We start from the raw sequence: 24,860 nt of genomic DNA, 5'->3' as shown, positions 1-24,860 counted from the left end.
TATAGCTTAATGAATATAACAGACTGAAAAATAACTACCTGTAAAGATGGAGAGATGATTTTATCAATGAAGTAGGGATATGTAAGGTTGAAGTAATATAGGGGACATATATTGGGGTCTGGATGCTAAGAGAAGTAGAAGGGGAAACCAAGGTTGAGCTGGTCAAACAGGTGTCAACAACAGGACCACACAAGGAATGTTGCACATCATGTTGAAAACTTGATGAAGGAAAAACAGGGGGATAGGCATGTGTAAAAATGTGAGACCAGGCTTGGCTAAGAGTATCAGAAGTCAAAACAAAAGAATAAAGAAGACTAGAATTGAGAAGGGGCACAAAAACAGCTATGAAAGGTGAACACAACTAAGAACAAACCCAATGAAATACATGGGCTGCAGAAAACATTACCATTTTGTAGAATGCAAACTGGCCAAGAAAGACTGTCTTCCACGAAGTACTTAGCTCTGGGCAATTAATAAGCAACAAAACAAACCCAATGTGACTGAGCTCAAATGAGTATGTTAAATGTTCAGAAGCAACCAGTCTTGGAATGAGTGCCTCTTGGATGGTTGCTGCAAGAAACAACTTTGGAACTGTTTAGAGTGAAGCATGACTAAGTGATCCAACCGGAGAAAAAGATATGAGAACATGCCTAACAAATAATGGGAAGTTTGAGCAGGTTTATGTGGAATAAACATTTGCCCTGCATCCAAATACCAGAGGTTATGTCCTCATTCAGAGATCCAGGGAAGCATCAGTGAAGAGACAGATCATGTTTGGAAGTTAGTAAGGGAAAGTCAGAAGTAGTATAAGAACAGTCTAGTCACAATGGTAACAAGAGAACCTGAGAAAGAATTCCTTGGATCTGCAAAGTCCACCAAAATAGATGCAATTTTGGGTTCTAGAAAAGCTAGAGATTCCAAAGGTAAAAAAAAAATATTTCACACAGGATGAGAATGATAAGCACAAATCCTGGCAACCGGATATTCCATACCTTGTTGATGAAGAAGAGAAGACTGAATGTGGCTGAGAAAAAAAAAGAGTCATCTGAAGTTAGCCTTTCCAGTCCTGATTTTGAGTTATTTGACATTTTGACTGTTTTCAGAAAGTAAAGTAATACAAGTTTAAAAGACTGTAGCAAGATTTTAACTACTATAACTCACCAGGATGACTAATGGGAAGTTAAACAGCAGCATTAGTCACCTGAAGTTGGCCTTTCCAAATCTGGTTTCGAGTTATTTGACATTGCAGCCACTTTCTAATTTCAAATCGAACTAGATGTACTTTGATTCTTAAAAGGGAATCACATTAAAAAACTTAAATAGCATTAAAAGATTAATGGCCTTTAGAAACTAAAAACATTTCTAAGGTGGACAGTGTCATCATAACCAATAACACTGTCTAATGTTATGGATAAATCTTGGGACAAAATATGGTTAAAATGGGGCCACTGTTGAGAGTTGTAACAATGACAAAACAGTAAAATGTGGCTTATTGTGACCTGAGTGTTACACAGAAAACATGCTGGTGCATCAGTCCCAGATAAAAGAAAATGATGAGTTAAAAAACTTTGACCAATGAGTAGTTTAGTTAAAACAAGTTTCTCTTTCTGATCCTTAGGAAAACAAGATGGAGAAAGTCCAATAGAGAGTTTTATTTAGAAAAGCTTGTTTTCATGTTGCTCACTCCAAGTCGACTGCCAAATGGCATGGAGCTGAACCTTGAATATAGAACCATAGTCCATGTATGGAACAGGCACAGTGGTGATAATGCCAGAGCAGACAGATTTAGCTGCAGTGTTGGTGAGCTCATTCTCTCAAATACCAATGGGGGCTGGTATCCAGAAAAACTGAATAGAAGTAGATGTTAAAGAGAAATGGGCCAGTCAATTTTGAATGTCGGTGAAAACAGGGTGAGAACTAATGTGAAGAAATTCCAGGGCCAGTAGAGAACTAAGCAAATCAGTATAAATAGTGCAATTTGAGTACTGCTTACCTACTATGTGATCCAGGGCAAGCGAAATGGCATACAGCTAAGTAGTGAAAACAGAAGCTGTAGAGGGGAATCTGTGCACAACCACCGAACCATAACAAACCATGGCAAAGCCCACACAGTCACCTGATTTCACACCATCTGTAAAAATAGGAATGGAAGGATGGTTCATATGATGTTCAGCAAGTAACAGACAGCATTTCCAATCAGGAGTGTCTGCTTTTCTCAGATGACTTAAAGATAGGTCACATTTGGGGGCTGTAATAATCCATGGTGGGATGGGCTGATTATTGGATACAACAATGTTATTCAAGAAGAGACCCAATTCATCCAACTGCACCTGGATACAAAATGTGCAATGGTAGATCGTCTGTTCTGAAAAAGCATGGCCCACCAAGGAAGGAAAACACAATCCCAAGTGGGATGCTTTGGTAAGAAATGAAGTTTCGAAGCATATAGTAAAGACAGATGCAAACGGCGGAAGTGCAAAAAAGTTTCATGAGACTCTACATATAAGCTTTGAATTGGGGAAGTGCAGAAAGCCCCATTGCAGAGCTGAAGTTCTTGATGATAAATGGGGTCTAGCATCTTTAAGGCTGAGGTTCTTACAGAGTCATAGACCAGTGATCCATAGTCGAGTTTCGATCAAATAAAAGCACAATATATCTTACACATAGAACATCGATCCACTCCTCAGGTGGTGGAAGAGAAGATTGGGAGGATGCTCAGTGCTCTTGTACATTTTACCTGTAGCTGCTTGATGGGTGGTATAAAGGTCAGCTTACAGTCAAAGATAAGCCCCAAGAACTTTGTCTCAGGGACCACAGGTAGCACAACTTCATTGATATAGAGTTCAGGATCAGAGTGAATACCTCATTGGAGAGAAAAGTGCATGCAAACGGGTTTAGAGAGAGAGAAGTTGAAGCCGTTTGCTGTGGTTCACTTCAGTAAACAATTGAGGACAGTCTGAAGCTGCTGCTCAATATACCTCATATTCAACGACTGACATGAGATGTGAAAGTCGTTGACATACAGCCCATTTGCAACAGTGAGGAGGAGTTGTTCAGTGATGGCATTAAGCTTTACATTGAAAAGAGTGACACTCAAAACACAGCCCTGAGGGACTCCAAGTTCCTGTAGAAAAGTATGGGAAAGCTTCAAACCTACCCGAATTGGAATCGCCTGTCCATTAAAAAAAAATTTTAATAAAAATGGGCAAAAGGCCACATAACCCATATATATATGGAGGTCTCACAAAATGCCATACCTCCATGTTGTATCATATGCCTTCTTAATGTCAAAGAATATTGATACAAGATGTCATTTGAGAAAGGATTCTCTGATTGACGTTCCAAGTCAAACCAGGTGGTCCATGATGGAGTGCTGTTGTTGGAACCCGCAAGAGGAGGTTGTTTGATTAAAGGAACCAAACAATATGAGCATTAACCATCCTCTTTAAGGTCTTACAGAGACAGTTTGCCAAAGTAATTGGATGGTAGTTTGAAGGACTCTTGGGATCCTTCCTAGACTTAGAGAAATGTAGGACAATAGACTGGCACCAGGCATCAGGAAAAACATTCTCCTGCCACATCTGGTTAAAAACAATCAGAAGAATAGCAAGAGAAGCAGGACATAGATGGCACAGCATGTCACAGTGTACATCAACATGTCCGAACGCTGTACTGCCAGATCAATGAAGGGCCAGTTTGAGTTCCAGCAGTGTAAAGAGATGATTATAGTCATAAAAACATTCAGCTTGAAAGGAAAGAGGTGCTCTGTCGAAGTCTTGATGGCTAAGAAAGCGGAGGAAGAAGAAGAAGAAGTGCTACATACCTGGCAAAAGCTTTCACCTAGAGTATCGGTGATGCTTCGGGTATCAGCTACTTCTTGGCCATTAGAGAGCAAGATTGAGAGAGCGACAGAATTATACTGCCCACTGATCTTTTGATCTTGTCCCACATAACTTTGGAACTGGTGGTAGAACATATGCTAATTGTGAACTTAATTCAAAAGTCCTTCTGGCTTTGATGTCTTACCCACCGAGCATGTGCACAGGCTTGCTGGAAAGTGATGCAGTGCAAGAGTATGGGATACCTAAAAAAAGTATCCCAAGCCCACTTTTGAGCTTTCTGTGCCATGTGGCTGGCAGGATTCCACTACGGACAAGTATATCGTGGAAACCGTGTTGAGGGTTTAGGAATACATTAAGCAGCTGCCTGTATAATACAGTCAGTTACTGCAGCCACACAGTTGTCTATTTATGGCTTAGAGACAATGGCAGGATCACATTCTGTGAAAGCAGTGAAAGAGGGCCAGTTTGCTTCATCCAGCTTCCACCAGGGCATGCAGGTCGGGTGGAATTGACCACGGTCAGTATCACTCAAAATTATAGGAAAATGATCACTGCCTCTTGGGTTATTGTCAACCCTCCCTGAAAAATGGGAAAATAGTGAAGGAAAGCAAATTGGGAGATCAATAACAGTAAAGGACTGACTAGGAGCATAAAAATAAGTATAAGAACCACTACTGAAAAGAGAAAGGTTGTGATCAGAAAGCATACGCTCTACAGAGCGACCCCCTCCTATCAATATCAGCACTTCCCCAGAGAAAATGATGTCCATTAAAGTCCCCCAGGATTAAAAAGGCAAAGAGCAACTGTTCAATGATGTTCAATGAGAGCAAATGATTGATCATATGTCTCTCCAGGCGATAAGTAGAGACAACAAACAGTGACGATATGACCCAAGGAAACACAAATGGCTAAGACCTCCAAGGGTGTGTCGAGTGGCAAAGAGAGGGTGGGCACATGCTGATCAAGCAACAGTGCTACCCCTCCATGCACTTGTCTATCATACAGCCTGTCCTTTCTGTACAAAGAAAACTGCCGAAAGGCTACTGTGTAGGCAGGTTTCAAAAATGTTTTCTGTAAGGAAAGACATACAGGATGGTATGGAGGAATCAGTGCTTTGATGTCATCCAGGTTAGAACATAATCCTCGACAGTTCCATTGTATCAAGGTGGCCATTTTTATTTATGTGTAGTTGAATTGGGTGGGGAGCCCTTCTGTTTATAACCGTGTCTTTTTTCTTTTCTTTATTCAAGGGAGGTCTGTCAATTTACATGGATCCTGCCCTCGGTTGATTGGGCAGGTCTTTGTTGTCAGAAGAGGATTCCAGCAACTGAAAATATGAACAAATGATCATTTTGCATCTTTGAGTGGAAAAAGAAGATGTACCCAAGGAAATACCCATATCCAGAACCAAAGGAACTGGATCTTGGGGTTTGCCAGAATGTATGTTAGAGACAGAAATGGGTGTTAAACATGATTTATCAACTTTTTTAGCCATGGAAGTCAAAAGACAAAGAGAGATCCATCTGCACTCCTACTGTAGTAGCAGAATGAAATGCAGCAGCATACATCCAAAATGAAGTGGTGGACAGCAACTTTTGAGGCTAAGAGTAAGTAATGTTTTAAATCGTTTTCCAACACTGCACCTTTTTTTATTACAACCATTTAGGGCAAGAACGAAAGTAGGACGGGTGACAGCCATTGCAACTGATGCAATGAGGGTCTGTTTCATACTCATAAACATCGTGGTCCTTGGCACCGCAATGAGCACACATCAAAGAACCATAACATTATGTCTTTGAGTGACTGAACCACTGACACTGGAAAATCTGAAAGGGTTTGGAATGTATGGGCATACTTTGCAATTAAGATAACCTGCCTTGGTGGTAGCAGGTAGACATGGTGATGTAAATGTCAGAATGAGGAAATTGGTCGGCATTATAATTCCATCTTTACGAATGGAGATTTGCCTCACTGCAGAAACTCCTTGGTTGGAGAAATCAGCAAGAATCTCTGACTCCAGGATGTTCTTCAAATTCCTCTTAACAAGAATTCCTCATGACAAATTCAAAGTAGCATGAGGCATAACCTCAACAGGTATATCCTCAATTACTTTTGACTGCAAGAGGAGTTCACTGTGTTGAAATGTGGATGTTTCCACCAACATGTCACCAAAGTGAAGCTTCTTTACTGACTTTGGAGAGCCAGCAAGTCCCTCTAGTCCCTTCTGAATGAAAAAGGGAGACATCTGCCCAAAAGGTTTGTCTGAAAGAAAATGTAGTATACGAAAATGAGGAACAAGTGTTGAAGATTACTGCTCAGAATCTTCAAGACATGGTCATTTACCTATGAACTGTTTTTTCACTATATTATTTAAGTTTTTATTTGGATGATCCATAATAGAAAAACAATATTTCAATGCCCATTGAATCCACCCAGCATGGAGCCCTATGAGGGGACATATTACAATGCCAAACAAGGACATTGCAGTAATGCCAGGGTTTTATGAGTTCTATACCCAAACACCAGTAGCAGATACAATGTCCACAACATCTGTTAAGAACATCCAACACTGGTACTTGGTTGACCCTAGTTCAAGTGGACCAGCTGATTGACCCTAGGGGGCCACCCCAAGGCTTCCTGTCTACAGAAATTAGATCCAAGAGGAGGTGAACTGAAAGAACAGAACCTTCCCTGGGATGTCCCCTCACCATGTACAGGATTCCACACCAAAGGGTCCACAAAAAAAAAAAAAAGGCAGTCCTTAGCTATAAATATGGTGAGAAAAGACTTTCACAATGAATTTTTTGATAATAAATGGCCAACACTGTGTGGAAGAAAAGAGTAATAAAACATATGAAGGATGAGTAAAAAGGGAGGTGTTAAACACATGAAATAGACCATAGGTGAGATCAGAAGAAGGAGAAAAGGAAATGAGAAGTGAGGAGAGAAATAGTGGTGGAGAATTGAAACCTGACTGTTCAACAGCAGGAGAAGAGGAAGAGATGAGTACCCATAGAATTGGATGTGACATGGTAGCTACAGATAAGAGATAGGACTAGAAAAAGAAGGTGGCTTTGAACCTCGAATAGGGAGGTTAGTTGCAGACTGATCTAGACAAGGAACAGGAGTGTAAAAAGGTTAAGAAAGAAGAAAAAACATGGGAAAATAATATGGACTAAAGCAATACTATGTCAGTTCAGGTAACCAGTGAGAAATTAGCACCACTGAAAATATCCAGGCAAAGAAATGGAACCAGAAGAAGACCATGTATGAAAGGAGGAGGAAGGTGTACAGTGAAAAGCATCCTAACTATTATGATTTTAACAGGTTAAAAAAAGAATTATACAAGTTAGGACAAAAAAAAAACACAATTGTGATAGAAAGAGGTATTAGAGTGTGAAAAAGGAACTATTGATGATAGAAGACAATATAAACCTGAAAAACAAGCAAGGAGGAAAGAGAAGATAAACCCCATGAACTGAGATGGTGTAATACAAAAAAAAGGAAAGAAACAGTTAAGGATGCAGGTGAAAAATAAGTAAAGACATATGTGGTTACCAAAGTGGTAAGGCACAACCAAAAGCAAATAAAGTTTAAATTTACAGTTCAATATACTGTTTCCAACTGAGAGGAAAGAATTTTAGTTGATGGAATGGAATGGAGTGGAAGAGCCAGCAAACAAGTGGAAATACACAACACACTGAATAACAGCTGCATCATCTCTGACAGTGAACAAGCCTTTAGAAGCCACAGTAAAAGTAAGGTAAGTGTGAATGTGTGTGTGTAACGATCTCACACAGGAATAAGTATAAGTTACTTTAAGTTGAGAACTCAAGATAGAAAAACAGTTTTAAAACAAAGGCCAAAGAAAATAAAAAGCAATGTTTTGTTAAGTGCAAGTATCAACAAATTGAACTCAGGTGAGAAATACTGAATATGTCTGTTCAATGCAATGCAGAGGAATAGGTCATGGAGGTTATGTTGTTCTCCTGCTATTGGAGAGTTTTTGTTGCTTGAAGACATCACCATGCACAAGAAAGCACAATTCACATAAAACACACAAATTTAGGTGAGAGTTACCTCAAGACTAATGGCATGCAAATTTCCTATGTATACACACAAGGATGACAGCATTTCAGTTATCATCTAGAAATTTTCTTTTCTGTTCATTCTTAATGAGAATATATATGTTATTTTTGAAAACATGTAACATAAACTCAAAGAAAATAAATTAAACAAAAGTGAAAACATAAAGGAAGGGGGAAGAGAAACTGTACCAACATATTTTGTTACTGACTAGATATTTTCACAAACCTTAACACCATCAAGAAATCCATCTTGTGCAGCAATGTACAATGGAGTACATCTATTTCCAGCATCACCATTGGGATCTGCTCCAGCTTCTAAGAGAACTTGAGCACACTTCAGATGTTTTCTTTTAATAGCAACAAAAAGTGGTGTTTGAGCTTTAATATCAGCTAGGTCTACATTAGAACCATGTTGTAGAAGATATTGAAGGCAAACAAGATGACCACCTAAATAAATATAACAATTCACAATAAAATATTTTGTACTGCGTAACATTAATACAATTAAGTATTACTCTAAGGGGATAAAAATCATATAAAACAGCAGCTAAATCAAAGTCAGATATTAAAAACAAAAACCTGTGTTTCCAATAAACTACATGGCAACAAATGTAGGTAGGTTAGTCTTTGAGTTTTACACTAGCACTTACTAGCAAAGAGTAATTCACGGCATCTCATAATTACAGGATAGGTGATCAAATACATCATTTTTTAAAAATAATTTGGCTAATTTGATCTTGAAGACCAAAAAAAAACACACACATTATAAAAGAACTGTTAGTGATATAAGGTTTAATATCATATTAAATATTTCAAGGTGAGGAGATTAAATGAACACTTGTTTGAATAATTATTCTAGCCTGGGCTTGCTTAAATGGTAAACTGTTGATAATTTCTATATATATAAATGTGTGCATGTGTAAATATGTACTTAATGAATAAAATTATATTGCCATCAATATTAAATGCAAAAATGTTTGAATGTTAATATAATATATTGATATGTATTTTGTCTGTTTGGCCAGAAAACAGGGTACATAAATAGAAGGAAGCAAACAAAACAACATCAAAGATTTTCAAGCTGTTAACATCTTGTGCTGGATCTATTAAAAAAAAAGAATTGAAGTTGACCACTAGAAATACTATGATTTTAGTATACAATTACATTTGATATAAACTGGGAAAAAATCAAACATTTATTTAGATTACTGAATTTTATATATACATAAAAGGTCTCATCTTAATTACACTTGCTTTTTACAAACACCAGTTGCATAATACAATAAATTTCATTACTTGCCTATAAAGAACAAATCTGATATACAAGTGATAAACATAATCTAATAGTCATCAAATTTATAAAAGCCTAACTAAACCACCATAAACTTTATACACAAATTTGAAGATTGCAGCTTGATGTAAAAAGATGATTATGGAATGTTTGCATACAATTTTGTAGTTGTAAGTAATGAATTTCATAAATTGTTATTTTTAATAAAAATTTTCAAAATGAAACACCTGGTGCATTTTTGTGTAATATAATCAATAACAATTCCAATATACTAATTAGTAAAAATTTGATATTTTCATACAACAGAAAATTAAAAGAAGTTAATTTATATCTTTTGATGTGTATAACAAATTTACTATTATATATTTATTTTTATATATGTGCTAGTTTCAATTTAATATATATATTTGGAAATACATGTAATTTATACTGCTGAATGTGTATTGCAAAATTCCTACCTATTCCCTTAATTTGTAGATTATTGAATGTAAGAATCAACAATGTACTGTGTGTATGAAGTACTAGTGATTGCCAGAACTGTTGCCAATTGAAATTTCTAAAAACTCTCCTCTTAAGCTTACAAAAGGTAACCAATGTAATGTGTAGAGACAATTTTATATTATTGGTTTGCTACAGTTAGTATACCTTAGAAGCTATAACTGCAATTAATACTTATCAATCCAGAAACTAAAGATATTTGACCAGGAATGTTTATAGATTTTGAGCATTATAAAACTTTTAACTTCAGATGTTAATATTTCTACAACATTAGATATTATCGCTGGTGAAACACTTGTGTGTGTTCAGTGAAACAGCTACCTACCTAGTCACTAAGTGAAATATACCAATATCAATTTGAAATTAATTTGCTTATTGAGAACTATTAATAAGTTGTTCAGTTCTAGTCCAGATAGAAAACTCAGTACTGTTTGTAAAACTTATATAAATAATTATTTGTAATAACCATTATTAGAAGTTGTATTGTTGTTTGTACAGGGTGTTCGGAAAGTCACTGTGCAGTTTTGCAATCATATACAAGTGCACAGTGACTTTCTGAACACCCTGTATATTAAAATATATTTGTATTAAGAAAGAAAACTATGTGTACCAATCTTGTTGGTAAATAACATAAAATGTGATGTACACTGACATTCAATTAACTTCTAAATTCAAATTTCAGGCTATCTGAAATAGTAAAACATAACATAATAAATTAGAAACTTGTTCAAGATAAATTATAATATATAACACGTGTAATATTTTTATATAATTTTGAGAGTACCTGAATGAAGAGAAATCTGAAATCTTCAGCCATTTAATAAAATTCAGGTTAGCAATGTTAACATTCTTTTGTGTCAAAAATATATTTCTGACAGGTTCTTACCTCTTGTCACATAAAAGGCTATTTTGATCACTGACTTTCTTTTAAGTATTACTAAAAGAATTTTAGTAATTAGTGCACCAGTCTTTAGATCTCATCAGTTTTGTAGTATTTCTGAACACATACATATCATGTGACTACTCTCCACCAATACTAATGTGCCACCTGTAAAGGCACAACTAGCCCTCTTTACTATTCTGACTCAATCCTCACTTTCAAGAATTAGCAGATACTAGAAAAAACAACAACAAAAAACACCAACTGTAGTGGAGAGGAAGGGTGGAAAGTGTTACAGGAAGTATCTATTAAAAATAGATTTTCAGTTTAAGAAAATGTTAACTTATCAAACAGACTTACCTATCTCACACATATGGATAGAATCTCACACAGTAATGATGGAAGGCTGGTGTATGCACACAAAGAACAAAACAAATGGAAAGCAACTGCCCAGAATGAATGAGTGTGCTCAGACATGAAAATGAAGCACACCTGCAAAGTACTGCAATACTTCTGGAACAGGTATGCTCTTCATCCAGGAATTATGAAAGTAACATAAAATGAGGTGAAAAGGTAATGCTTGCACAACTGTAAGAGAATTACAAAGATGCAAGCTGTATTAACATGTAATGAGAGAAAAAAACAGTAATAACAACAGGCAGCTAGGGCATGTGGATTATGTTACCAAAATTCAACAACTCCAACTATAAGTAAACAAAGTGTCATACATCAAGCAACTGGAATTACAAAAAAGGAAGTAAGCAAACAGTCATAACCAGACAAACTCCCCAAACCACAGTGAAAGAAAGTACAACAAACCAAACCTGGCATTACGGGATCTTGGCATTACCTTGACTCCACTGTAAGAAAAGAGAAAGCTGTAACCAGTATTACAGACAAAATCCCAACTCACTCCTTTGTAATGCAGGGTACAGATATCCTTTATCCATAATTAGAAGAATGACAAGCAGTATTTGTTCAACCATAAGATCAGAGTGAGAATGTTTTGTTGCTGGTATTACAAGACAAACAGAGTCTCTGAAATCCGACAACAGAATGAGGAAAGAATCTTCTGCAACTGGAATTAACAAGAGAGACATCTACTGCAAACAACCAAAGAAACAAGGAATTGTCATCCTGAACCTGGAATTACAAGGAGAATCACATGTAGTCTGGTTCCAAATAATATTCGGTCATTGGTTTAACTGAGTGTGGTCAACCCAGGCAGAAAATATTTGGGGTAAGTGCCAGTAGGGAACCAGTTTCACCCTATTATCCTGATTCGATAAATGAGCATAAATATAGTAGCACTCAGGAGAAAGTCTTCATGATCCACCACCCCAGAGAGTGTGAATAGTGACTGGTAAGTACACCCTTGCCCTACATGAAGAAAAATGGAAGTTAAAAAATAATGAGGAGTCCAGGGGAATGTCACACAGAAGATAGTGTAGGTGTCTGCATTTCTCTATTCTGAAAAGCAAAATGAACCTCATTAAGGAATAAAAGAGCACTAAAGATATAATTATAATGCATAGGTACACAGATACACCATTAAAAAAACATTACGTGGTCTTACAGAAACAACTTATCTCAAAGCACATCTAACCAGACAACACCCATCACTAGCTGGAATCCATAAAGAAGCTTGGGGAAGCTGGAAAGAAAACATAAAAGAAAGCAAATGAACAGATTTACTCCACCTAAATATCAATGGATGTGTGCAGAATTGTCAACAGAGGAAAGTGACATTCACTAGAGGAAGATACAGTCAAACTGTGCAGATAAGGAGCGATGAAGGTATTGGGAATTGTACACATACCAGCCTGGACAATTTATTCCATGGGGAGGCAAAGGCCAGGAGCTAAAACACATAGTATAATGATGAATTTGATGTGAAGAGACACTATGGAGATGGTAATATTCCAGGGACAAGTCCAAATATGTCATCCTTACAAGTTGATAAACCCAAACAGTGAGATTTACTCGAGACAGACTACTGAAAACATAATGGTTTCAAGAAGCGAATAGTAAGAAACATGAATCCCCAAAACAGACAGTACAAGCCACATAACATCTCAAGAATTAAACCAGACAAAGATACCTATCCAGACTTGAAGAAAGGATAACATGGAGAATTCTAACTGAAGTGAATGCACAAAAGATTAGTCCATAAGAATGAGATCTTCCAAGGAAGCCCACATCCCCAAAAGTGACAGAATCTCTCAACTCATGAGATAAGCAGTGATAATGGCCTTTGTGACTTCCCATTTCATATTCCTTAGACAAAAAGATGGCTGAGCCCAACTGAGGTGAGAGTTGAATAAAAACTCCAAATGAGCCAAGTATTCAGTGGGAATAAGAATAGATTTCTCCAACTTGATCAGAAAACTCATCCATGTTGCTTCCTGTAGAAGCAAATGTGTGTGATTCACTGATTACAAATGGTAATGGTGAGCAGGAGCCAGTCGTGTATATAATAATGAATGTGAAGGCCCAGTAAGTAAAGATCATGAGAAAAGGAGTGAAATACTTGACAAAATACAGAAGAAGCTAAAGCAGAATCAAACAGCAATGTCCTGAACTAAAACATTGGCCCTAGTGGATGAACCAAATAAAATAATTTGACTCTTGAGAAGTGGAAATGTGTCGCATGTGGTAGTTTCCTTAATTCCTAACCATTCTCTGTCACACCCTTCTGATAGTTCCATGTTGGCTGGCTCAATCATGGTTTACTCATTTGCACCAACTCCAATAATTCCTTCTTTTACACTTTCCCTTATTCCCCACTCAATGTTATCAAACCCTGTCACCAGATCTACATCCATCAGTTCATGCTCCTCATCTTCATGCTTAGCTTTTGTCCAATTCTTGGCAAGGAGACAGAGTTTTTCCCATGAAAGTGCATTGGTCTCATAATCTTTTCTAAACCTCTTTCCTTTAAACTCCTTCAATACTGTAATTTCCAGCACACTTAAGAGCAAGCTCAGTATATCCATCAACCTTTAAAAAGCAGTCTTAGATGGTTTCAAAAGCTAGTTGACCTGAAGAAAGAGGCCATTAGTCAGTCTGATTAGCTTTAAAACATTTGTGAATAGCAACTATTTACGGAAAGTGTATATCAAGTCAGTATTAATTTCAAGAAAAATATTTAAAGCCCTTAAATTCCAATATTACTGGAATTATTGTTCCAGTAGGAACAAAGTCCAGAATGAAAACCATAAAATTAAAAGGACATACATATGTGAATAAACTTTAAATATTAAATTTTGGAGGTTCTAAAGCTAATGCAAATTAAACATAACATTGAATGAAAAGAAACATTTTTATTCTTAGTATGAAAATCACCTTTCACTCAGAATGACTCAGTAAAAGCTTTTGTAATTCACTGAAAAACCTGTAGTAAAAACATTTTATCAGATAATTTGATATTTTGTGTACAACAGACTTATAATGTTCACTAAAATCTTGGCAACTTGTGTGTGGATTTATCACTTCAAAACTCTTAACAATATTAGAAATTAAATGTTTCCCTCAAGCCCTTCTCTCCAGAATGCACCTCAAGAAATTTCACCCTATTTCCATACCTCCTTCAAACCTGGAATAACCTTAATAGCTCTTCTGTGAACCCTCTCCAACAATTTGTCATACTTTCTTAAATAAGGTGATCAGTGTAAACAACATTTCAAATGATATTTATGCCAGCAACTAATAAAACTTCCTTTCACTTACACTTGATATATGTATTTTTGAGTATCCAACCTCAAACACTGTAAAGTAACACACAATTTATTTTTAATTAAATACTTCTCAGGCATTCAACTATGATTTTTTTTATTATAACTCACATTTAGTACTAACTCACCTTTGAGTCAGAGCACACTAAATTTTAGCATGGTTTTATTATGAAACTAACACAATCTTCTCCTTGCAGTCATGCATACATTAATTTTGTGAAACATTAATGTAAATTATTAGTCAAATGACAAGCAATCTCATGGTCTAACCACTAAACAAAACCTCTTTATAATCTTACACACCCTTCACTCTTCCTAGAAACATAAGAAAAGTGAAGGACACAAGGTAAACAGTGATATGTATAGAGACAATTACATCTTTTGACTTGTAAGCAGTAAGCTTGTACATACATTCTAAGGTTCTATTAGTTTTACTACTTGCAATACAACACTGTTGCAATGGATAGCCTGAAGTTATAACTTTTCTATACTGAAAATGTATTTCTAATAGGTACTTCCTTCCTCTCACAAGATTAGCTATTCTAGTTCATTGCTGCTCCCTATATATATGAACTTTTTTCTTTATGCAAGCCATAAGTCTTCTGCTCTCCCCTACTGCAATCAAGCAATTTTAATGTTTTCTCATGTAAATAGTTATGCATGACCTCTCCACCAATAGGAGGATAGTATATTTACCTTATACATGTGAATCCCTCTATGCACCTCCACTGAACTATCACTTCAAAGTTTGGCAGAAGATGGAAGCACCAGAAGAGTGCAGAGAGGAAGAGTAAGAAGTGTGAGCATAGGGAAATATCTATCTAAAATACATTTTCAGTGTAACAAAATTATAACTTCTGATACAGTATTTCCTTGCTCTTACAAGATTAGGTAGAAAACCCACATTGAAAAGGAAGAGATGTGAGAAAAGAACAAATATAATTGCCCTGAAAGAGTCTGAAAGATACCTCTTTAGATAAAAGAGTCAGATTGGAACTGCACCACTTCTGACCAGGTGTATTCTTTGTCCATCTGTAAAGAGTGGAGACAAGAGGTTAAAAAAAACAGAAGTACATCTAAGTGGGAGAGAAATGAGGAAGGATAAGTATATGAGCTCTTAAATATATATATGCAAGTCAACCCTATGAAGTAGAAAAGTGGGTAAACAAAGAATGAGTCCCACAGTGTAAATGGCTCAAGCACACCAGACCATATTCAGTGAGTCAACTACATCCAAAACCCATGCCCCTGGAAACTAATATTCACACGGAAATAGAATGAGGATAATACCATCTTCACCTCAAGTCCCAGAGACCAAAGGGTATCTAGAACACCTCCAACCCCAGTGCATGACAAGTTATTTGAGGAATATCTCAATATGATAACCTAAGATCTTGTATTGAAAAGATGTCTATCTACTCCCCCATGAGCTAAACTGACCAGAAACACCTGATAAGCAATAACACCCTAGACAAAGGTACCTGAGAGATAGCAAAAAGATAGAACCAGAACAATGTCCCTTACCCCTGCTGTTACCCACAACACTGAGGAAGCACAATAAAGCAAGGAAGATAGACAACCTTGAGCATGTGTGAGGACTCGTGTTAAATGATTCATTTTAAATCCAAAACCCAGTTCTGGAGTACCAACGTCTGTGTGAGGGTAGGAAGAGGGTTCCAACCAAAGAGAAGAATGACAATTTGACATCTCATTCCGTAGCAACTATATGATGTATATTGAAGGATTGCACATCTGCACCAGCAGAACACAGTATTTTGTACTGAATGGTATTTTCTTTTTGAGTGGAATACATTTAGCAGGATGTCTCCACAGTTAACCATTCCAGCAGCTTAGAAGTGGTAAGTGGTAAGGGCTCCCATAACCCACTTGACTAAAGACAGCGAAAATGCACAGAAAAGTAATCCAGAGGAACATCACCATCTGAGACAGTGCAATGGGTGATCAAGATACCCTGTTTTAAAAAGCAGACAATCCTGATTTATTCAATCAAGATATGGCAAAAATGGACAACTATCCCCTTCTGCTCCATAGATGGTATAGTCCTAAACATGCAACTTTACATAGTAAACACTGTGAGAAATCCAGAATAGCAATATAATGTCAATAATGGGAGATGGATGTGTTAGGTGTGGTCCACATGCTCAACTGCAGGATTTCTTCCAATGGCTGATGAAGAAAAAAAGAGAGAGAAAATAGTGAGGTGTTAGATTTGATGAAAAGTTATGCTGGACAAATTCTTGTTGGAAGGGGACAATGATGAACAAGCCAACTAGACTAATGAGAAGCCCAACTAGTGAGGGTAAACGGGGATAGATCTCCAGATGAAAAAGATTCCATGGGATAAAGAGTGAGAAATAGCAATCATGCTGTGTGGGCAATACAGCAATGAAGGGCATACACAAGACATAGAAGTCTATCTGGACTGGGAAGGTAGAGATGAGAAATTGAGTGAAAAGAAATTGGGAAAAGGAAGGAGCCACAAAGATTTTCAGAAGAAAGCAACAATCTGGATAAAGAAAAAGATAGGTATGGTGGTAAAGTGTGCATGTAACATAGAAGAAGATCAAGTTAGACCATCGATGACAACAAACCAAAAGGAGAAGGAAATACACTTTAAGAAAAAGTGAAACGTAAAACAAGTAAGAGGTTCAAATGGAGGACCACATTACCATTCCAGTCCAGAAGAGTTTCTTACTGGGGGAATGACAACTTCAGAAGGAACAAATTAATATGGTTAGGACAGATGAAGTACAGACAGTATGATAGCAGTAAAGACAAATGTTATGTGACAAAACTGCCCAATAAACTGAAATCAAGAAGACTGAAGACCCCCAGTCAAAAAGCCATGCAGAAGCTCAGAAACATCACCCACAGTAAGTTAAGGAGCTAAAAAATCTCTGAACATGGTACCACATGTGACAGACTTTCTACTTCCTTTGATATATTTCCATGGAAGAAGAATGTATGGACTGAGTCAAATGGGAAGTTACATGGCAGGAGAAACCCAGTCTCATCACCAAGAACTGAGCAAAAGCCAAAAGAAGGGATCCAATGCATGAAAATGGAAGAGTCTTGACAAGGTGACACTTTTGTGATTGATGTATGTTACCACCATCGAATTGTCAGAATGAACTGTCACCAGACAGTGTCTGGTTAGAGGTAGGAAGTGATCCAAAACATGAGGGATGACTAAAAGTTTGAGAATGTTGATCTGTAGGGACTGCCTGTCAACAGAACAATTACTCAAAGCTTTTTAGTGATTGACCCATGCACTCCAGCTCTGAAGGTATGTATTCATAAATAAACTGGAACATCTGTTTGATGTACAAGTCTTGTCCAACTGCCAAAGCAGATACTCCACTGAGGAAGAGGAAATGTAATATGTGCAGGCAAGGGATCTCAAACAAAGTTCCATTGATCATGCAGAGGACTCCATTGTAGGGAACGCATATTGCATGACCTAAATGGACTAGTGGTGTCATGAAAGACCACACCTCCAAAAGTGGTAGAATTTAGAACAGAGGAAGTGAGGGAGAAGACAGGTGGCAAACTCACAATTTTATGGAACAAAGTCAGAGAGAAGATTGATCACAACTGAAGTGAATGTTGAAAAAGATATGTAAATGAACAAACTGAGTGGGACTTCTCCAGCACATCCAAGCAGCCACTTTAAGGAGCTGACAACTATGACTGACTTACTCCACTTCAAAATGGGCCAGAAGAAGCTATTCATAATACATAGAAATTCAACCTTAGGGCATGAAAATGAAGAGCAAAAGTCTTGACCACATGACAGAAAACATAAGATAGGGCATAACACCGATATATCACCCCATAATGGATGAACTGACTGAGACTGTGCTGAGACAGAAATATGCAAGTAAACACTAGCAACATCCATCTTAGTTACCATAAACCTGGAGCAAATGCCTTTTAAAAAAAGAGGTAGAATTCCATGCTGAAATGGGAAAAGGTGAATGAAGCAACTTAGGTGGGTCAAGTTGATGACAGAACTACAATCCCTATTTTTCTTGAGAACAAGGAATAGTTAGAAGGAAAAACCTTTTGAATGGTGAGGAAGAGGTTTGATAGCCTATTAAATGAGGAGGTCTTGAGCTATCTCTGTCACATGCTGACAAACAATAGGATCTTGAGGTGAAGGAAAGGAAATGGATACAAAAGATGAGAGAGGTGTGGCAAGAATTGGTATCTCGAATCCTTCCAATAAAGCTTGAAGAACTCAAATATCATTGATGAAAGACCACCACTGATGGAGAAGATATGCTACAAGTAGAGCTGCTACTGGACTAGAGCTTATTATGTAGTCACCAATACAAGTCACCTTGATGTGAGTCATCAAGGAAAATTTACAAGAAAGGGGAACAGGTAGGGATTGGGAAGGATAGGAAACCATAATGGATGCCATACTTTGCACCAACCAAGACAAGTAAGCTACCAAATGTGAAAAGATAATGTGTTGGACCATTGCCACCCAGAATTCAAAAGATTTTGTGATCATATCAGAGACATAATGCTGTAAAAATAGCGACATGTATAAATCCCAGAGATAAAGTGTAGGTGTACGGGTCCTCAATAACACAGCATCCTGTTTCAGCATGTCTCAACAATAGAGAAGCTGTGTATGTAAAGCTAGAACCAAATGTGACAAACAAGCTAACATGGAGGTAAAGGATTACTCAGAAAACCCTGCAGGATGTTCGTGAAAAGCCTCAGATAGGACATGAATAATGGAAAAATAATGCAAAAGAGTTGTGAAAGTAAAAAGATATAGGTGGGAAAATTGGGCTTTGGTTAAATTGACAGAAGATTCAGGGTTCAGTCAACAAACTGATAAAGCAGAACCAAACAGTTGCCTGTCGAGATAAGAACAAGCTGCAAAATGATAAATGAGGGCAGACTGATCTGGAGCTCATGGTGAACAATGCATGCTAACACCATCATTTAACTGAAAGATGAATTGTTCAGCATGGAAATAAATATCAGGATAAAGGAAGGGGGAAACCATATACAGTTGGGAAGAATGTTAATGTAGTAAGCAAAGATGTGGGTTATAAGAAATAGGGGTAAGGGATAGAACTTAACATAGCTGGGAAATATGAGAAGTACCATATGGGAAGTGACTTATCCATCACCATGCCAGTAACCTTTTTTTTCAAGTCATTCTAACATTTGTTAGTAAACATGAGATTTAACTTAAATTACCTCAGACCTACTAAGATAAAATCTTTTACACCACTGACTACAGATGAGAATGTTATAAAGTGTCCTAGAACCCGTGAAGCTAACAGGCCAAATAGTGAGTCATTCTGGATAGTATTTGTTTGCATGTAATTTTTCTTTTTTTTTTCAATATTATTTATGCATCACTATGGCAACAAAAGGTTGTGTAAATGACCCAAAGATATCCTGTTATATTTGTGGTAAATTCGTTGTTAAGAAGGAAAGATAAAAATTACAGAATTCATAAAAAAAAGCAAGTTATGTACATTTTGGAAAAAAACTTGGGGACCAAGACAAATCCTGGACTTCTCACAAAGTTTGTACTGTTTGTGTCATAGAGTTGAAACAATGGACTAAAGGCAAGAAAAAGTTTTTGCTTTATGGAATTCCAGTGATTTGGTGTGAGCCTAAAAACCACAGAGATGAGTGTTATTTTTTCTCACGAAACATGCAAGACTACAACACTCAAAATAAAAAAAAAGAAATTTCTTATCTGAACTTTCAATCTGCTATAAGACTTATTGCTAATATACCTGATGATGAAAGAGACTTTTGATACAGTTTCATCCTATTCTGGACTTGATGTCAAAAGAAATGATGATTGGGATTGTTTACAACCTGAAATGTCTGGTGAACCACAACTTTTCATACAAGGTGAACGTAATGATGTGGTGAGACATTTGCACCTTCCAAAGGATTTTTCAGAGATTTTGAGTCAAGACTTTGGGTTAAGACTTTATTTGCTCAAGGAACATGATTCATACTTTTCACAAGAAGATTCACTGGTTATTGCAACAATATTGGTGTATTAATACCAAAGATTGGAGCTGCAGTCTATGAACCTAGTGAGTGGCAATTGTTCATTCATTCCTCAAAATGAAACCTAAGAGGTGTTATCATTCATAATGGTAACACATATGAACCTGTTCCTATAGCTCATTCAGCTCACTCAGAGTAAACATGAAAAATCTCAAACTTCTTAATAAGGCCAAATACAAAGAACATGGCTGGCTACTTTGTGGAGACTTAAGTCCTTTGTATGTTGTTAGGTCAACAATTTGGTTATATATAGTTTTCATGTTTTCATCAGCACTAGATAAAGAAGCAATGGCCACACAGTCAACATGATAGAAATGAAAATCATTGAACATGAAAGTTTGTTTGACACAAAGAAAGTCCTATTATCTCCACTTTACATAAAAGAAACAGTTTGTAAAGGCTTCAGACAAAGATAGCAACTGTTTCAAGTACCTATGTGGGCAATTCCCAACTCTTTGAGGAGCAAAACTTAAAGAAGGATTTTGTTGGGCCTCAGATTAGGAAATTAACTTTAGATGAACAACTCAAAAAGACAATTAGGAAAGAAAAATAAAAATGGAATGTCTTTAAAGATGTTATAATATAGTTTTAGGAAACAACAAAGCCCTAAATTACAAAAATATTCTCAGTAACGTGCTCAATAAATTCAAAGAGTTGGGTTGTAATATGAGCTTGAAAGTTCATTTCTTACACTCACATACTGACTACTTCCCTGAAAATATTGGTACTGTTAACAAAGAACAAAGGGAAAGGTTTCATTAAGACATCAGGGAAAGGAAGAAAAGGTATCATGGAAGGTGGAACATCAGTGATGGCTGATAACTCCTTGTCACTGAAATGAAATGTTCCAGATACAACATATAAAAGAAAGACAATAACACCCAGTTTTGAGACTAAAGACATAGATTTCACAAGAAAACATCAGAATGGATTAGGATGCATATTCATTTGGCATCAATATTCTTCCCTTTTCTTCAGTTTGTTTTTAAAATTTAGCCACCATAATAATAACAAATGTTCACTGTCACAAACAAAATAATAATTTGATTGAAGAAAGTGTTTCTTCTTCCTTATTTATAAAAGTCTGTACTTAATGCACTGGCCATCCCTAATTTAGCAGTGTATGATGAAATGGAAGGCAGCAAGTCATCTTCATCCACTTCCAACTCTTAGGCTACTCTTTTATCAACAAATAGTGGGATTGACCATAATTTTAAAATTCACTCATGGTTGAAAAGGCAAGCATGCTTGGTGGGACAGGGATTTCAATTTTTGACCCTCAGTTTAAGAGTCAAGCACCCTAACTATCTGAATTTGCCAAATCCGACTGTGAGATTAATTACATTAATAAACTTCACTAATTACCAATTATTACTTATGAAAGTCATTTATATGAATAAAAAAAATATGAAAATTTATGTTACGTTTTTGATTAAGTTTTAAAGGAATAAAATTAAGAGTATATGAATAAGCTGATAGAAAATAATTTAGACAACTGAAGTCACCTTTAAATTATAGCAAAATAAGATGTGTTGTAATCTCTTAAGTACATGCCATATGTATTTAATTTATCTAACTTAAATACGTTATATATATATTCAAGGAAATAGTAACCATTTTTAATATTCAGAACAAATGAATGATGTAATGTATCAAAAACAAAACTATACTGTAAATTTATAACTCACATTATTAAGTAAAAAATGTTAGCTATAGAACAAGAAAGTACTGATTCTAAAGTTTCAAAGTTTTAATAGTATTTGCATTTGTATTGCCAACCTTTTCATTCCACCATTCAAACAAACAACTCTAAAATTCTAACAGCAGTGGGATAAAATGGTTAGGAATAGTAACACTATTTAGTCTTGTACAGCAAAATCAAGTCAGTCCAGAGCAGAATCGTTTGACGAAAACAAAAAGTAACTTATAGTATGTTTCACTGAGGTCAGTTCAATACGCACAAAAACGTTAACTTTAGGTCTAAGTCAAGAAGTTCAGCTGACACTTTCTCGTCTGCCGCTTTTCTCATTACGACATAAATTTCATATTAAATTACTTAAATTCATAACATCACTGTTTCATATTGATATATATTATTATCCTAGCTTACTCGTGGATGAAAGCCTTAAAGGAGTTGCTCCATATGGTCTCACTCGTCTATTTATTTCACAAACAAGTGTATTATCTTCCAAGTACTCACGCAAATGTTCTACATCACCGCGAAAAGCAGCACGATGAAGTCTCGTATCCCCATCTTCAGGATCAACTGTAAATTCTGTAAGGTCAGACATTGCTATGTTCTTTGGTTATATTTAAAATCTTCAAGAAAAATATCTGTCACATTTTCTCAAATTCATTACTTGTATTTTCTAACCAAAACTAATGTACAACTCCAACATCCATCTAGCCCAGAATAAAGAGCTTTACGCCCTCTAGTTTTGACAAAAGTACAAAGAATTCTTTATAAGTCAGCTGTACAGACCAATTGTAAAGTCGTATTGCTAATTCTGATAACAGATGAGCTCTTTCTCCTCTTCAAATATAATGGCCTGGCATGGCCTAACGCGTAAGGCGTGCGACACGTAATCCGAGGGTCGCAGGTTCGCGCCCGCATCGCGCCAAACATGCTCTCCCTCCCAGCCGTGGGGGTGTATAATGTTACGGTCAATCCCACTATTCGTTGGTAAAAGAGTAGCCCACGAGTTGGCGGTGGGTGGTGATGACTAGTTGCCTTCCCTCTAGTCTATGCTCACTGCTAAATTAGGGACGGCTAGCACAGATAGCCCTCGAGTAGCTTTGTGCGAAATTCCAAAACAAACAAACAAAGCTTCGCATAAACTTAACTATTTTATGTATTTCTTCAACATATGATATGTATTTTTCAAAGTTCTCTGCGCATTTGTTTGTCTTCTTTAGAACTTAACAATAGGTATTTGTTCTATAAACAATTTTGCAAATTGTAAATCAGTTGCTTAAAAAAGTTAGTAAAATGCAAGGTTGGTAAAACTTACTAATACTACGATTATCATTGAGTTTTTTTGCATGTTTTTTAAATATAGTTTGAAGCTACATGCTATTATAAATCGGCTGTAGTGTCATGAGTAGACAGTACATGATAATTCAAGAAAGTATGTAGTTTATAAAAATAAAATTTGCAGTTTCGTTATTTAATGTCTATTTGTAGTCACAATCTTAGAAAGGGTATAGGAGGATTAATGCGCATTTAAGATCAACGATTGTTCAATACATTCATTGATCTAAGAGATGATAACTTTGTGTAACTACTTTCGCTTTATTTTACAAAAAATACCAAATAAATTAATAAAGTTGCGTATTTGAATATGAACTTTTTTAACGAAAGTGAACTTTATAATCTCTGATCTTAAATATTTGAAATAAGAGGTTGGCTGGAATAAAAATATTAGAAATCTGAGTATTAGTGATAAATATTGTATCACTTTCTGGTCTATTTTTATGTAAGGCACGAAAACAGATTTCATAACTGAAGTACAACTTTCAGTTGTACATTAGCCTACCACATTAATTCATAAATAAGTAGAAATATTCCTTTGATGACAACAGACTCTTAATTAAAAGTGTTGCTGATATTAAACCACAAACTGGTGGTTCTATTAATGAATTGAAAGCTGTGGGAGTTTTCTGAAATCCACCCTTTCCCGAAATGTTCCTCAATGAGACGGTGTTGCTTGGCTGCTTTATGTGCTCAAATAGTGCATCTTACTATTTTCAGGACTTCAGTTAGGCCATTATTGTTTTCCGAAAGATTCCTATAAATCTAGCAGCCCAGATTTGTGCCTTAACTCACCCTAATAAGCATAAAAATCAGAAAAGCATGAGATTTAGTAATAAATATAGAATGACAGGAAAATATTGAGTATGTACATTATACATTTGTTGTTAAAATGAAGGTGTTATTTATCTATACACCTGCAGAAGTGTTGCAGTTCTGTATTGCATGTCAAAGAATCTCAATACTGGGGCAAAAATGGACAGAGGTTTGTTTTAGCAATATTGAACTTCTCTAACCTAATTTTTACACGAATAATGTTTTTTGCACTTAGTGGCTTTTAAATGCTTGAAGTTAACATTATTCCAAGCTCTTTTCCAAGCAGCTCCGAGGTTATTGTTTTGTACTAATGTAGATGAGGTAGGGTAAAAGGCCTCATAGGTACGATACAGCAGGTATAGAGTGATGACATGCTATAATACATTCTTCTTTACTTTCATTGAGCATTTATTAGTGATAATTAATATAGATTTTTGCTGTTGGTACTGAAGTCAGCTTCATCCACACCAGGATAAAAAAGACCAGCATTCTATTTAATTATTTCTTTCAAATACTGAGCAATTTAGTTCAATAAAATAATAATAATTAATATACGGTATTTATAGAAGTAAATAATATCGTGTTAAATAATCGTTGCC

At 36.1% G+C, this 24,860-nt stretch overlaps 1 protein-coding gene across 3 annotated transcripts in view; it reads right to left on the bottom strand.

Moving 5' to 3' along the window:
- The window catches only part of LOC143237405 (ankyrin repeat and SOCS box protein 1-like), a 48,470-nt gene extending 25,610 nt beyond the window's left edge, over nt 1–22,860 (bottom strand). Inside the window, exons 1-2 of one of the 3 annotated variants that reach the window (XM_076476632.1) lie at nt 22,615–22,860; nt 8,157–8,377 (exon numbers count right to left, since the gene is read on the bottom strand). In XM_076476632.1, the coding sequence (XP_076332747.1) occupies nt 8,157–8,377; nt 22,615–22,705 (312 nt within the window). In that variant the 5' untranslated portion in view covers nt 22,706–22,860. Of the gene's footprint in view, nt 1–8,156; nt 8,378–22,524 lie in introns of all 3 variants that reach the window. The other 2 variants (XM_076476630.1, XM_076476631.1) reach the window with 2 other exon arrangements.
- Between the last annotated feature and the right edge of the window lie 2,000 nt (nt 22,861–24,860).

Source organism: Tachypleus tridentatus, chromosome 13 (genome assembly GCF_004210375.1).
Source record: "Tachypleus tridentatus isolate NWPU-2018 chromosome 13, ASM421037v1, whole genome shotgun sequence".
NCBI lineage: Eukaryota > Metazoa > Arthropoda > Merostomata > Xiphosura > Limulidae > Tachypleus > Tachypleus tridentatus.
Note: the sequence above shows the minus strand (reverse complement) of the source record. Positions and strands in the feature narration are given on the sequence as shown.